We start from the raw sequence: 16,820 nt of genomic DNA on the forward strand, positions 1-16,820 counted from the left end.
TTTAGAAGAAAAGCATATAAAAGGAAACGCAAAGAACATATAATGTAATTACTATCATTTACTCTGACTTGCAGTACATTATTTCCTCCTCAATAAAAAGGTTCCGATTTAGAATTTTAAAAAAAATCGTGGCTAAAGTGCAGAATCGCCTACTTTTTTTTATTGGCGTTACGGTCAAATACAGTCTTTCTTGGGAAGAATATCTCTTGAAGAAACATAACCACTTTTTCATCTCTTAGTAAATCACAGGATCCTAAAATTCATTGCCATGAAGAAAAAATTAAGTATTTACCCTGAAAATCAATTGATAAATCTACTTATAACAGACGGGTATAAACGGGTGTTTCTTTTATTGTTTAAATTTCATAGGAATCTCTTTAAAGATAGATTCAAAGCACTTTTTCCTTTTAGTAATTTTGCTCAAAATACTGTGTTACTGCAGAAGTTTTACCCCAGTTTCCCACCATTATAGCTAAAACTGACAAACTCATATTTTAAAATTAAATGCAAAGCAAAAGATAAGACATTTTGCCTATAACAGTCATTGGATCTTGCAATACAGTGAAAAAGAATGCATATAAAAATACTTGTTAAAACTGAAGAATCATTATGCACATGGTTGCCATAATTTGGTGGTTTGTGTTTATGATGCTTACAGTAATACATTAAGTGGCTAAAGTACAGAATCGCCCCTTATTTGTTTGGCGCTTTTTACAAGAGTAAGAAAAATTGGATTTTTGTCAATTTTCTTTGACTTTTTAAGTGAAAATAGGTCTACCGAGTATGTGCACTTAAACACACACCAAGCGGTGGGGAATTCTGCACATTCCCCAAAATTGTATTGCTGTTTTCGCATCTTGTGCATCATCTCAGTTTTAAAGGACCACAGAATTTTGGAATTAATTAAAAATGATAGTAACATGAAGGAGCACAATATAGATGAGATAAAAACTTACCACCAAAGACGAGCAATTTTTTTTTTAATAATTAAAGACACATGAGGTTTGGCCTTATGGCTGAAAGCCAATGCTCTTGCAATTGAAAAGTACTGGTTGTTTCTGTGAATTTTAAAATTCACATGCTTAAAAAAAATGCTGCATTGTATATTTTACTATGCTGGTTACTGTTTGAGTGTGATGGTGTACAAAATCTGGAGAAAGTGCAGAATTGCACACTGCTTGGTGCATTTTTAAGAATTGCACATACTCAGTATCCATGTACACGTCGACCTATTTTCATTTAAAAAAACATTCCAGAATTGCACAAAAATGGCATTCCGCACTCCCTTGAATTTATCCATGTACATATCCACTTATTTTCACTTAAAGTCAACGTCAAAGACTTTGACTTTAAAGTCGATGTTTATCTTTATTTAAAATCGAAAATAAGTCGATGTTTATCTTTGACTTTTAATTAAGACATCACTTAATTAAAAGTCAAAGATAATTGACAAAAATCCAATTCTTCTTACTCTTGTAAAAAGTGCCAAACAAATAAGTGGGTGAATTCTGCACTTTAGCCCAAAATCTATTACATAAGTGCCTAACTTTGTTATTTTTAAACTCTAGCAATTTGGAGTAATCAATTCTAAGATAGTCTGAAGCTTTTGTAGAAAATACAATTTTATGCTGCAGGCAGCCCACACGTCCAATTCGCAGGGTCGAGAAGTTATCTAAAGTAACCCTACGGAATAAACAGATGAATCCTAACACTGAAATGTGATTCACAGTCATTTAAGGGTGGCACATTTATAACTTACTTTACAACCAAGCTTCTTAGAAGTAAATGTCAGACATCGAGCCATGATTTTAAACTACTCGAAAATTTTTAAAACTATAATATGACCATCGGAAATAGCAAATACTTTCGAAAACGTCTCGCCCTGTTTCTTCTTTTCATTGCATAAGTAAACCTATACAAAATATGCAGCTCCACATCTTCAGAGTTAAATTACAGAAATATATTTAACGAAAATATACTTTCACTTTCAAATTTAACTTTTCTATAGTTATCTAAAACATTCACAAAACGCGCTTCCAAATGTTATATTCTTCTTGCTGTTGTTTTCTTTAGTTTTGAACATTGCTATGCCGCAGACGCAGAAAGGAAGAAGTAGACAGAGATGTCTCGTTTTGCACCCTCTAAGTCTTTCTGCCCCGGTGAGCGAACGCGAATTTTCCAACGGGGGCACCTTGTAGCACCAGGTTACCTGGGCCGAAGGTCCTAACCAAGGAGGTTAGAATATTCTAACCTCCTTGGTCCTAACCGTTATCGAACAATTTGGGTATTTATTAATTTTGCAAGCCATAAAGTGAAAAGTATAATGTAAACAATGATAAAAATTTTGCGGTTGGGAGTGCTGCTAGAAATTTAGTATAAACATTAAGTATGCATGAAACCAGTGGAGAGGTGAAAATGCCAAAGCATCTGGGAAATTGTTGGAGCTGGTGACTTGCAATGCTGTAAGAGAGAATCTTGATTCATGAGAGATAAAGCAGTACAGAAGCATTCGATGAGATATAAATTGGGAATTAATTAAATACTGTGGATTAAGGCACTGGTAATATAACTGTTCTTTTAAGATGGGAAATACGTTTACTGAAATAAATGGGGTGAGAATCATAAGCTATGGCAATATACAAGAGTGAAAACCAGTAACCAGCCGAGAACATGATAGGTTATTTGTCAAGATACATACATAATAATGACAACAAGATACAGAACATATATGTTTTTAAAAAGACATATTATACGCTGGCATTACTTTGCATAAATATTTTTTCAAATAGGCTAAATAATAGGAAAGGTTTGTCGATTTGGTTTTCCGTTGATTGAATCTCTGGTATTTTGGCAGAAATTTTCATAATTATATTAGTTAGTGAGAGTCCTTTGAACAGATTACTTTGAAGTTTGAGAGCTTCAACCAGGGAGCTGAGGTTAAAATTATTGCTATTATTTTTGTTTACGTCAGAATTACTTGGTTTTAAAGTCTATTAACCTTGCTGCCTCTTTGGGTAATATTTGCATAAGATATGCTATTAGTGACCTGAGAATATTTAGTTTCTATGGGCTTCGTAATTGCATTTTTGTCATTATTGGAGTGAAGATTTAACATAGGTATAGGGAACTTGGAACATCCCCTGAAATTGGCGGTATATCCCTCTTCAAAACAGTTGCAGCACTTTGTTACATCAAGTCTCTTAGCTATGCATTCAGAAGTCTTATGATCGCCAGCGCACTTTACGCAACGCGGTCTGAGTTTGCAAGTATCCGAATTGTGATGGAAGTGCTGGCAGTTATAACACCGCACAACACTTCCATTCACTTTATATTCGACAAATTCTACACAGAAAAGTAACAAGTATTTGATTTCATAAACTTTTTATACCCCTGGAACATTTTCAAGTTGGATTTGGAATATTGGCATGGGCGCGTTAGTCTTTAGCCTGTGCATTTGGGTTATTTTCCTCACTTTACATCCTAAATTAAACAGTTCATCGTGAATGTCAGCAATAGGACAATCTATCGGAATCTTACGACTACCTCTACTGATCGTTCATAATTCTTTGTAATAAGGTAGTTCTATTTCCATAACATTTTCGTTAGTATCTGAAACATCTTTGGGTAAATTGTCAAATTTATTGCTTAAAGGGATTTCAAAGTTACTTTTGATCAACTTAGATAGTGGGGCGGTTCTTTTGGGCGAAGTGAAGTCATCAGCATTTAAATATTGTATTATGGGGCGTTTGCTTGACTTTTTGGACCGCCGTTTAGGCATAGGGGATTGGGTAGTCACAGTATTTACACCAGTATCAGAAATTGGTGGGTTGAGGATACATTTTTCATTCGTAATCATAATACAATCATCATTCATAACCTTAGTATAATTAGAATTAGCATTATTAATTGTGTTTCCATCAGTCGGAGATACATTATTAGGATTAGCATGCAATATACTATTATCAATTTTAACATAATACTTTGCACTTACCTTCGAATAACATGAGTAATCGTTCGCAGATTGCCCTTTCTTCGCATTTCTTGGAATGATGTGCTCCTTCTGTTGGGTATAAGGATCTGTCTTATGATATCACGTACCATGGATACTGCATAAGGTGAGATGAGAAACACAATAGTTGTATTTCGTTATAGAAACCATATCGAAAGCAGCTTTACGTGTGAGAAAGCACAAAGCAAGTTCAGCATTAATGAAGACTGGAATTTTTACTGGTGATGTCTCCGCTACTGAGAGCGATGCAATAGTAGGTTTAACACAAAATGAAACGGAACTTAAAATTCCACAGAATAGGAAATAAAGGTAGGCTGGCGTACAATTCTAGCCATCAAGTTGTGATCTTAGATGCAGCTATGAAATGAACATTAATCCATTTCTATAAAAAGTATTTTATTTACAGCAAAAAGCGCTTACAGGTGCGACGGCGGATTGTCCACTGACGTAACGGGGGGGGGAAGAGAGAGTTGAAGAGTTACTGCAGCGCTACTTCTCCTGAACTAAAATGCGTTCACTACAGGGGCGTTAGCCCTGGTCCATTTTGGGTCGAATCGCTATAAATCTCCATTTAGCTTTTCAGATTGTCGCCACCAAATATTATCCCCCTGTATTCTATTTAAAGAAATTGAATAATGAAGAATCTGCATGAACGTATGCACGTTTCTCACATTGTGAAAAAACAACGGCACCTAGAGACATCAAGTTTTAAACACCGTAGTCCTCCACCCGAATATGGAGCCAGTAAAATTCAACTCAAAACGTGAATCTTGGCGGCCAAGTCACTACTCCTGTGTTAAGAATTCAGCCATTCCAACATTTTTTTAAATTTCGAAGCATGGGATCTTGTGTTGCATATGGATGCACATAATAAAATAGATGCTGCAGAATCTGTTGAACAGATATACACAAAAGCTATTTTATTCAAAGGGCAGTAGGGAAAAAAAAACATACTTTAATACAATACTTGCCAATTTTTTATGTCCTCGACTTTTTACAATTTTATGAACAAGAAAGTGTTATAAATGTTTCTAAATCAATGGAAATGAGTTTGCTTGAGAATGTTATAAAGTTAATGATTTTTGTTTTTTTCTGAAGGCTTATTTTGTATGTAAAATTATTAGGAAATTTACTCCCTTTTTATATTTTTGTTCTGAATTGTCTTTAAAACATCATTTTTTTTCACTTAAATGGCCAAGGGTATATTTGAACAATTGAATAAAATTTATTTTTTATAAACAAACATCTTTAGAATCTATTAGGAATTTATGTGGTAATTTTAAGAATGGACATGCTGTTGCATGCTTTTTTGCTGTTTTATTTTTAATTCAATATCAGACAGACATTTTCCCATTATATATAGAAATTTTGTAATCAGGAAAGCATTAGAAATAAGTTAGAATAGAATTAAAATAAGCTTTTAATTTTTTTAATGGAACTTGGAGATGCACTGAGCCGAGCAACCTTCTAAATCCACCATCCCTTAATTAGCTGTCGCTTTTGACATGATCATGTAAATCTATTTACTGTTTCTTTTTATCTCTATTTGTCTAACATTTTAGATTTTCTGATTCCATGCAGTTATTTCATTTAATGTAGCTGAATGAAATTTAACCCTTTCCTCAAGTTTTCACAAAAAAAACTTCTAAAAATTGATGAATGGATAAAAGTTAAAATCAGTGTTTTTAATTGAAATTAAGAATTATTTAAATTTTTAAAGTATGCCAATAAATGCTTTAAAAAAATAAAATACTATTTGCATCAAGTACCAGTGTTTTTGAAATTAGATATTTCGATAACTGCCAATAAAAAATATGTGATTTTCCGTTTCAGTGTATTACAACTTAGAGCTGGAGTATTAAGCATACTAAAATAAAATAACTTTCTTTTGTAGCTCTTAAACATTTGTATATGAAATGAATCTTTAATAAATAATAATATTATGAATAAATCAGAAATATAACTTCTTAAGGTAAAAACTAGAAAGTACACCAAACAGGTTGCTAATAAAACCTAAACAAATCCTTGAAATATGCAGAAACATACTTTTTAAAGGCTTTAGTGTTAAACACATGCATTTATACTTCAAACTATTTCTTAATAATTTTGCATACATAGTAAATTATGGATATGATCTTTATTACTTTAAACTGGAAAATGCATGTATGGAACAGCTTAGAATACGTACGTTTTGCTGCAATAATGCAAATGTTTTGATATTACAAACATAGATGCCGCTTGTTAGGTAGGGTTTCAATCCCCGATAGTGGAGGAAATTGAGAACCCACCCTCCTTCTATTATATTTCATATTTTGTAAAACTTTAACAAGTTTTTGATTAATCAACTATTTCAAAGCTAACAGTGGCAAAATTGTATGGGGGGTACATTTTTATCTCCAGCACATGAGACTGACTATTGGAAATTCTACACATATGCTGTTTTTAAATGCTTTTAGCCCAAATGTTCTAGAAGCGAGTGCATGTGAACGGAAAAAAAAGCCCCCTTTAGGCACAATATAAAATTGTTCAGACTTTTTCATATATTTACTCATTTTTAGAATATTATAAAAGAAAGGTGAAAATGTGCAATGTTTCATACTGCAACGAACTGCCTGCTTTACTTTTTTATTTTTTTTTTAATTTGAGAGTCGACTGAATGAATGAAATTCAAATACAGTCTTGCAACAGCAACCATTCGATACAAAAATTACAATGACGGCATTTTTATTTAGTTAATTTTAAAACCATTATTTTTTAATAGCCATAAATTTAAATTATTGTTTAAAAATTACTGTTGGATGAAAATATTAATATTTAAATACTTTTAGAATTTTCAATACGTTTATACTACATTACTCCCCAACAGTAACTTAAGTGGGGTTAAAAAATAACAGGTAAGAGTTTATTTCAGTCTCTGAATTTTACTAGAATTCTTATTGCTCTGCCATACCAAGGCCATTTAGGGCCTGCATTGCATTTGTTTTTTAACATATCCTCCTTAATATGGGGAATAATAATGTAAAAGTCCCTGGTATCCCCCCAGTTATGGTGAAACTGGGCTCATATTTGTTTGAAAATTTAATAAGTGAACTTGCTCAAAATACAACTACCCAAATCCTTCAGAAAATTAATGGGGAGTTCCTAAAAATACTGTCCTCTATGAAGGAGGACTACAGAGCAATCAGTAAATTATTCCAAGAATGTAGTGAGCATTATGTCATTTATGCTAAGTACCTTGATGAATTGCTGATTTCGGCCGACTAGGATAAAATTAAAGCAGTAAACTTCTTGAAAGAGGATTTGGAGTTGAAAAACTTTATCCCATGTGCCTTTTTTTTTTATACATCTGATTCAGAATGAAAATATAGAAAACAATGTTTGGTATCAACGATCTGATGTTATTCCCTACATCCGTAGGGAAAAATACATAAAAAAAAATCAGATCTCCCAATGTCATAACTGACAGAAATGGTACCATTCCTTACTAAATTGTTTCTTTGAACCAAACTGTGAAAAATATGCTTCAACATGTAGAACAACAGATAGCCCCAATGAGAGTAGAATGGATGAACCAAAATACATAAACTGGCAGTCTGTAGGACACCCAAGATCCTTAATTCCCCAAACGTAGAAATAAACCTAAAAATGAAAGCACCGTGAAAAAACGAATTAGTATGCACACGATCTGAAAAATAAGACTTCAGCACCCAATACAGACATTAACAGCCAGCAAAATGATAGCTTGGAACAAGCCACTGTAACACAATTTAATGATGATAAAACGGTGAATAACAACTGTGTAAATTCAAAAACAAGTGGAAAATATATTCACTCTGGCAAAATGTCACAAATCATGGAATTTCTCAATTATATTAATAAAATTAACCTTCTGAGCAGTGGAGGTTTTTTCCCAATCAATAATGTCCACAAACCATATGTTCAACTTATTCCTCAAATTTTACTCGACTGCAAAGTTTCACTATTTATTCACCACTGATTAGCGCAATTTAACTCATTTAACATGGTATTTTTGTTAAGTATGAACTATAATTCAACACATTATTTGTAAATTTATTGTATCTATTTCATTATCACTCCTAGTTAATTACCTGCATCCCTTTGTATTTAGTGCTACCCTTTAAAAGTTATGGCTCTGAATTTCAGTCTTCCAGCTCTTCCCTACACCAGGTTATTTGGCTTATTCACTTAACTCTTTTTTCCATTTAGCAATCATGGATAAACTGACAGCCAATCACAGTTACTCAAGTTTTTCAGCTGCTCACATCATGTCTCCACCATAGTAGCAGCAGTTCGCCATATACCGGGTGGCCATAATTAAACTGACAGTGCTCACAGTGTTCTGTAGCGCGATCTATTTGCGAGAATGATGCCACATTTTGTAGGAAGATTAAACAAGACGGGGGATGAAAGATTCCACGAAAAAACAAATTAGTTCCAAAAGTCACCGCTAGGGGAATATTTGGCGCTGTGTAATAGAAAATAGAGTGTTAACAAATGCAAATCAATACAGAAATTACCTTTTATTTTGCATTCAAATGAGGTTTAATGTGGCTGCCGTTGTTGTGGACCACATATTGCATTTTGTGCACAGTATGCACAACAGCAGAAAGTAACATGTCTGCAGGAATATCCCGTACAGTCCGTGATATGTTATCCTTCAACGTAGCCAAGTCCTGGACCACTCCTTGACAGACCTTGGACTTCTGGCTTGGTTACCCCATAGCCAGAAGTCGCATGGGGTAAGATCAGGAGACAAATGGCCATGCAGTTGGAAAACAGCGGCTAATGACTCTGTTGTGAATTTCTGTCGTAGCATTTGTTGCACCCGTACAGCAAAGTGTGGAGAGGGTCCATCTTGCATGAAAATGATTTCCCCCAGGCATTGTCATTGCTGATATCCTGGAATGACAAAGCTGTTCAGCATGTGGTGATATTTCTCTCCGGTAACAGAACAGGTTTCCGATCCTGTCGGGTAATGTTCTCATAGAAGAATGGAGCTACGATAAATTCCACTGTGAACCCACACAAAACAGTTACCTTTGGCGAATGTAAGGGAATTGCTGTGACTGCATGTGGTTTTTTGTCATCCCAAATTCGGCAGTTCTGGGTATTCACAGTTCTATTCAGGAAAAGTGGGCCTCGTCTCCCCATAGTATTTTCCATGGCCAAGCATCATCCACCTCCATTCTGGCAAGAAAGGTGAGAGCAAAAGTCAATCGCTTATCATGGTCGGGGTACTGTAACTCCTGTACACGGCTGATCTTGTACGGATAGAAGTTGATAATCTTTTGTAAGATTTTCCATACCGTACTGTACGGCATATCCATATTCCAAGCTACTCCACGAATGCAACAATATTGTCTGGTCCTCTGTCGACAATCACCATGGCAACTGCTCCGAATGTATCCTGTGGTACAGGTTTATGTCCTCTGCCTGACTGAACCTTCAGAGAATCTGTTTTCTAAAATGGCACAACCATTGCTTTTAGCCCATTAACTGACACAGGACCGTTACCTTGACGCATTTTTTTGTGCGTTCTAAAAGCACAAAGAAGCGGCTGACGCGTTGCACTGGTTCAGGTAAAAGAATTTGACCAGTAACGCACGCTCGAATAAAGAAGGAGACATTGGACAGAAACTTTCAATCCGATTGATTCGAAACGTACCACATTGCCTTTTAAAACCCAAGCAACTGGCACTGTGCAAATGGATGAACGTGAAATTTGAATAAAGAACTTCTTCTTTTGCTCAGCGTACGTGATATTGCAGATCACGAGACTTTACCGGTGTTTATGTAGATTTTATGCTTTTTTAAGTGTTGCCATATTGCACTTGAACTAAATCAGAAAATGTGAATAATAAAAGGTAATTTTATTCCATATTAATTTGCATTTGTTAACTCTATTTTATATTACACAGCGCCAAATATTCCCCTAGCGGTGACTTTTGGAACTAATTTGTTTTTTCCCGGAATCCTTTGTCCCATGTCTTTTAATCTTCCTACAAAATGTGGCGTCATTCTCGCAAATAGATCGCGCTACAGAACAATGTGAGCACTGTCAGTTTATGGCCACCCGGTACATATTTGGCAAAGTTAGCCACATGCTCAACAAAAATGATAAATCATATTTACAGCACTTATGTGAATTCTTCATGTATTTTCTAAACATCTATGCTGACTAAAGAATGTCATGTATTACTTATCAATCACACACAGTATAGGGATATGTCCAGGTGCCTGCTTATATGCGACTGCATTGACCCTTTATACCATTTTAAAGCTGCATGATAAAATTTAGAAATATTCAAGTCACAAGTGTGGTGAATACACCTACAACTACTTTTAAATGTTTTTAAAGCATAGAAAAAATTTTGAATATTAAAAAAAAAAAAAAAAATACATGGCTTAATTAGGCAGTTTCTAACTACCATTATTTAATACCAGAAATCTCAATCTTTATTTTTATTCAAAAATGTATATTCCTATGCTTAAAAACTTAAAATTTTTTTTGTAATATAGTAAGCAATCTTTTCTTCTCCTCAGACAGAAAGCTTTTAATTAGATTTTCAAATTCTGCCCTCATCACTCTGATTATAGCTGACAACTTATATAAACAGGAATAAACTGAAAGCGGAAGAAAATATACAGGTTTCCCCACTACTTATTGAACCTTTACATCCCCTTCTTTCTGCATTCCTTTGTCTTGTGCCACACTACCACTCCTCCACTACGTGACTGGCGCTGGCACTCGTTCAGCTGTTCAGTCTACCAGCAACGTTTGCCAAGGTTAGTAGATTTCTTAGCCTTGTTGCGCAATTCGATGTAAGTGAGTGTATTAAAAAATTAACCTATTAGATGTAGTTGTGTGACGGATGCCTGGAATGAGTTATTAACATTGGTTTGTTCCTAGCGAAAACTACTTGATCACGAGGGAAATGAGTTCATTGAACATGATTATGCAGAAAATATAAATTTACTAGATCTCCTAAAAACATTTCCTGGACATGCAGAAGCCGATGAAAATGACTTCAGTGGTTTCAGAATGATACCGAGCGCAAGATGTTGTGTGTGATGCAGAAATTATTGCTATTATCACAGTTAATGAAGAAAGGCTGGAAAATAATGAAGACATTGACTTTGAGGATTCCACTGTACAAGTCCCTAAAATATCACACAGTGAGGGACTAAGGCTGTCGATAACCCCCTACAGTATTTTGGACAATAAGGTATGTCGGTGATAGACTTACTGTTTTTTCGTCCTCTTCGTGATGAAGCAACAAAACACAGAGATCAGTGCAGAAAACAATAAACACATTTGTTTAAAAAAAGTATTAAACTGTTGTATTCTCAAGCAACCAATACAAAAAAGTACTGCATTTTCTGAAGAAACACTCATACTTACACATTTCCCAAACTCGGCCGCCCTTTGGTCCACATTAGGCAGAGTTTTCGGGACTCTACTGTACTAGCAGTTTTCTTTGGATAGAATAACAGGAATGAATACAGCTGAGAAGAAAATGCGATTTATAATCCAAATTTATTTTAAAATCAATTGTCAGCTTATTAGTTTGTGTAAAAATATAATTCAAATTTTCTTCACAATAAACGTGAAGAGATGCGGTCATCAAATTTAAGAAAAATCATTCAGTGACATAATTTGTTTGAGGAGAACTGGTCATCGGATGTAGTACTGCCAATAATTTTCGGGATAAAGTAGCAAAAGAACTGAAAAATCGCAAAAAGCATGTGACATCAGAGACTACATGATCTTATGACGTCATATGTTCGTAAGCTCACGATACCAATTTCAGTCTTTTCGGTTTTAAATTTTGAAATTATTTACATAATTACTTTATGAGAATATATAAGCGAACACGCAACCTCCAATTAATTTTCCGCAATTTACAATCCCCCCCAGAACAGTACCTTTGAGAATATTCTAGATTATTACATAACCACCACTATAAATAGTGAGTGCGTGCCATTTTGCGGACTGAAGCTTCCCTCTCCCTGTGTTGTTAAAACCTACACTGCTGCTCCCATCTTCTTTTCCTCTATGACACGGTAAATTTAAAATAATCTTATTTAGTAATGAATAGCGATCTGCTTCTGAAATTGAATTAAAAATTATCGAATAAAGATGTGGAATCAAAAACTAAATCATCTTGTGTCTTCTTTTCGGATTTTGCCTTACCACTCTGCAAAAGAAATGCCTGAACTTTGATGCCAAGCTTTACCACGACTGCTAAAATATTGTATATGATGATTTTTTTTTGGAGGTGGAAGATGAGAACCCAATAATTCCTCTTTTTAATTTGGGCACTTCACCTCTACTCTAAAAATAGTAATAGCTTTTTCAAAACTGCATTATGTGAAACTTAATTCACATGATGCTATCTTATGCAAGCGTAGCATTGCAGATAGTTTTTTCACCAATAAAATTAAAGAACTTTTTAACCACTTTCTTGAATGTACACTTATTCAACTTCTCCCCCCCTTTTGCTTTGCTCTTGCTAAGACGTGTTGCTTATCTTTTCGCTATGTCGTCCATTGCCTAAATATGTAATAAGCTATATAAAAGTGTAGAGTGTGAAACTAACTCGAAAAGTGAAAAAGATTTCCCTATAAGTGTGATTATATGCCTTGGTTTACAAATAATGAATTTTTTTTTTTTTGGTTTCTCCACCGAGCAGAGCTTTAAAATCCTTTTTACGCATTACGATTTCAATATAAGAATGAGAAATGAACATTCATTTTTCTGTTCATAAACAACAATAAGGGGAGTAAACATTTTACCATTTGAATTTTCTTTGATAGGTTTTTTGCTAATAATGCATACTTAATCTCTTTCTTCACATTATCGATTTTAACGTTTTAAGTACAAAAAGATAATGAATAAAAATGTCCCTGTCCAAAAATGTTTCTGTGGAAAAATGAAATTCACATATCCAGTTTTTGATGTAACAAAACACTAATCCACTAATCAGTATTTAAAACACTTTGAAAAATGGACGAGTCTGCCCAAACTTTCTGAAACATAAAAAATTAGCCTTAGGAGAAACACTGATTTTATATTTGAGAGTGTCTCGAAATAAATAGTATTTAATCTATTAAAAGATAAATTTCTCACATATCTTACTAGTTCTGAACATGTTAACTTCGATGATTTTGTCTCAGTCACTTACAACAAACTTAAGAACACAGATAAGTATTTTAGACAAAAATTAAAATTAGGGTCTACTTTAAAATTAAGTGAGGAAATTCTAATAGAGCCCTTCACTAAAGGCTTACCGCATCCTACATTATTATCTGCCCAAAACATAACTTCCCTTTAAAAATTGATTATGCTAGCCCGAAAAGATAAGCTTGATGGTAAGTATCAGGTAAGCTTGATGTTCGGAATACCGAACATCAAGCTTACCTGAAGAACCACAAAGCACCAGTAAAGTGCGCAGATTTTCTGTTCCTAAGCAAAATCCTCAATTGTATAGTGATTACCAAGATATCCCAAAACACTGCAGCCCATGTGTTGATCCACATTTTAAAAATGGATTTTGAATAAGTTGAGATTCGTGCACTAACCTAGTGCTTCACATTAGAGAGCAAAGAACAAAAAATTTGCTACAAAAATATACTTTATTCCACAGCAACAACGAAAATTCGTTCTCTCTTAAAAAAACATTGGCAGGCACTGCCATCTTCTGGATAAACTATTTGCTACATATTCCTCCAACCTGAATTTACTGGGAGGTAAATTCACACATCTGTTAAACATAATATATGCATTACAGTATATAACATTTCAAACAAATACTTGAGATTACAATATTGAAATGCAAAATTATGCCTACCAAGATGTTCTAACTAAATTAAAATACAAGTTACCTGAAAATGCCGCATTCCATAATTTTCTAGGCATGCTAACAGATATTACTAAACCTAGAAAAATAAAAAATAAATCAAATTATTACAAAGTATTCAAACAAATACAAAACATTTCACAGACGTATTGCTGGTTTCACAGTTCTACCCTTGCTGGTAGTCATCGGAATAGTTTCAGTCATATCCTTTTGGACTGGATTATCCAGCTCAAGTCTGTACAGTCTTTGTACTGGTCTTGGAAACTTAGAAGTCTCTGTTTTTATGAGAGCATGTCTTGACCAGGTATCAGCTTTATCATACGTGCCAGGTTCCAAAATGCACATTTCTTGTTCCTGTCTTCCAGTAGAACAATTTCACCTACCTGGAGAAGTTTAGCTGTAGTTTTTAATGGATTGCTGACGTAAGTGTCCTAGATATTTCTGAACGGAATCTTGCTCTGAGTTGTTCTCTCACCTTTTGTAGTTACTTAGGTCGTTTGCTCAGTTTTTCTTTATCCACTATACATCGATATCCGATACTCCTGATCTGGAAATCTCCCCGGAGTTAATGGGGATGAATCTTCAACGTAATCAGTCATGTAGGTAAGTGGCCTAGTATTGATTACTCTCTCACAGTCGCACAGTACTGTAAGCAGCTCCTCGTAATGTAGGGCAGCACGACCTAAAACTTTTCTCAGAATCTGTTTCACCATTTGAACTAAACGTTTCCACTAACCGCCCCACCAGAGTGCAGAGGAAGGAATAGATTTCCAATGAATTCTTTGCTCAGCGGCCTTTGAACACAGACTGTCCCAATCAAGTATATGGAGAAGGCTCTCCGCTCCTTTAAAATTACTGCCATTATCCGAGTATATTGTAGACGGTCTTCTGCGACGAGAAATGAAACGCTTCAACGACTGGAAAAAAGCTTCAGTTGTCAAGGATGTTATAAACTCCAGGTGAATGGCCCTGTAGACCTCACACATGTAAAGAATAATACACACTTTTTGACCATCTTTAACACCTTCACATCCAATCCGCCCGAAAATGACTGAGATAGTAATCTTGTTTTCTTCCCTCCCCCTAAGGTATGCAATAGCAGATGCAGTTTCCCCAAATGCATTGTATCAGTTTACTGCAGACAGCTTGTCCTAAGAGGTTTCTTATCTTTTGGTTGATCGTGACATTTCGTTGTTGATTCTTTTGTGGTACAGTGTGCTTTTAAGCTTTAAACAGCAATAAAAGAGCAGTTTAAGAATTTAAGGATTATATTTATTTTTAAAAAAATTATTCCTTTCTATAAAAACAAAGGAAATAAACAAAATCTCAGTCATGATCATAACAAAGCCGGAAAAGCTTGTTGGTCTGACCTTCAGAATAGTTTTATAAAGAACGGGGTCAAAGGCTAATGGAATCTTTGTTAGAAAGTACATCCTTGAAAGGATGTCATTGGAAATCTTCACACCTATTTTCTGCGTTAATGGACGGGGAGGGGAGGAAATTTCTGTGAAACTGGAAAACTATTTCGGGCGGTCCAGTATTTTGAGGATACAGGTTAGTGAAGGGTCTGGATTTCAATGAGTTAAGGTAAAAGGGTCCTGCCATTGACACCCATTATCTCAAAAATATTTGCATCATGTACTCTATCTTTCGGCAAAATTCCTGGAGTTACGTCACAATTTTTGGATTTAAATGTTTGACATTTCACACATTTTCTAATGTGGTTTTGTACTATCTCACAAGGCTTGAGGATCCAATACTTTTTTCGCAAATGAGACATCATCACAGAAGTAACATCATGCAGCAGCTCATTATGTGCATTTACTGCCAGTAATTTTACTGCTGCACGATCAGATGGCTAACTGACGGGAAACTTAAAGTCATCAGTATCGTCACGATAAGAAATGTTGACTTTAGCTCTGATCAAACTATCACAATCAACTATAGGTCTGCAGTCTTCTATTTCATCATCGTTCACACCCTTAAATGATTCTTTTTAAATCAATAACGTAAGATCTATCTCAGCTCTCTCAATTTCCGAAACTGACAAAATTTTGGAGGTTTCCTTTGTAATTCCTCATAATTTAAAATAAAACATAAGAATCCAACCTAACATGCACACAATTTTCTTTATACATGAAAAGTACCTATAATACCAATTGTCAGGTTTACAATAGAGGAAGATCGGCTGCATTCAACTCCGAAGGGATGTGATGCCAATTTTCTATTTTTGAAAGTGTTACAATTTCTTCGACGGTATTCCAAAAGAAAGTTCCCCATCATACGTCTTGCTAGATCCAGTACAAAGCAATTGTTGAGTCAGTCCAGAAGAATGTTCTTAAATTTAGCATGTTTAAATCTGAAAAGACCACACGTCCCAAGCGTGCCCTGATTAAACAGGACAATAATTCCAACCGAGGGATGGATGTATTTTTTAAAGAGGCATCTCTAGCATGTGCTTGCACAAAATTTAGGTAAACCTTATTTTCGGTAGCATAGGCATGCTTGCTGGCATCGCTGAAAATATGAAGATTCACATCCTCGCTAACCGATTTATCAATATTAAGCCATCTAGGAATTTTGACATGAGACAGCAGATCCAGTTCTTTTATCCATGCCATGGATTTCTCTTCTAAATGTCCACACAATTTTTGATCCCAGTTCTAGCACTCTTGCAATATCACCTTGGGAACAGGGTAACGGGAGAAATGAAGAATACTAAATCAAATAACTCATGTGTGCAAGAAAGGACTGTTTGTTTACTTGCAATAATATCCACTTTCTTTAAAAACTCAACTTTACAGTAAAGAGTATCATCCTTCAAATGCCAGTTTAACCTTAAAATGCAAACGGATGTATCTAATTTAAAGTTGGAAGAAATTCTTTCAGTTTCACAATTCGACTGCCATCCTCTAGGATTAAAATTTGCC

The 16,820-nt window shown here is 34.8% G+C and overlaps 1 protein-coding gene across 1 annotated transcript in view; it reads right to left on the bottom strand.

Annotated features, from left to right (window-relative positions):
• Positions 1 to 2,144, bottom strand: part of LOC118184104 (cellular tumor antigen p53-like) — a 93,598-nt gene extending 91,454 nt beyond the window's left edge. Inside the window, exon 1 of the mRNA XM_035353752.2 lies at positions 1,760 to 2,144. Within this exon, the coding sequence (XP_035209643.1) occupies positions 1,760 to 1,804 (45 nt within the window). The 5' untranslated portion in view covers positions 1,805 to 2,144. The remainder of the gene's footprint in view (positions 1 to 1,759) is intronic.
• Between the last annotated feature and the right edge of the window lie 14,676 nt (positions 2,145 to 16,820).

This window comes from Stegodyphus dumicola, chromosome 4 (assembly GCF_044657685.1).
Source record: "Stegodyphus dumicola isolate Sdum_Otavi_A_Nest chromosome 4, ASM4465768v1".
In the NCBI taxonomy this organism is placed as follows: Eukaryota; Metazoa; Arthropoda; class Arachnida; order Araneae; family Eresidae; genus Stegodyphus; species Stegodyphus dumicola.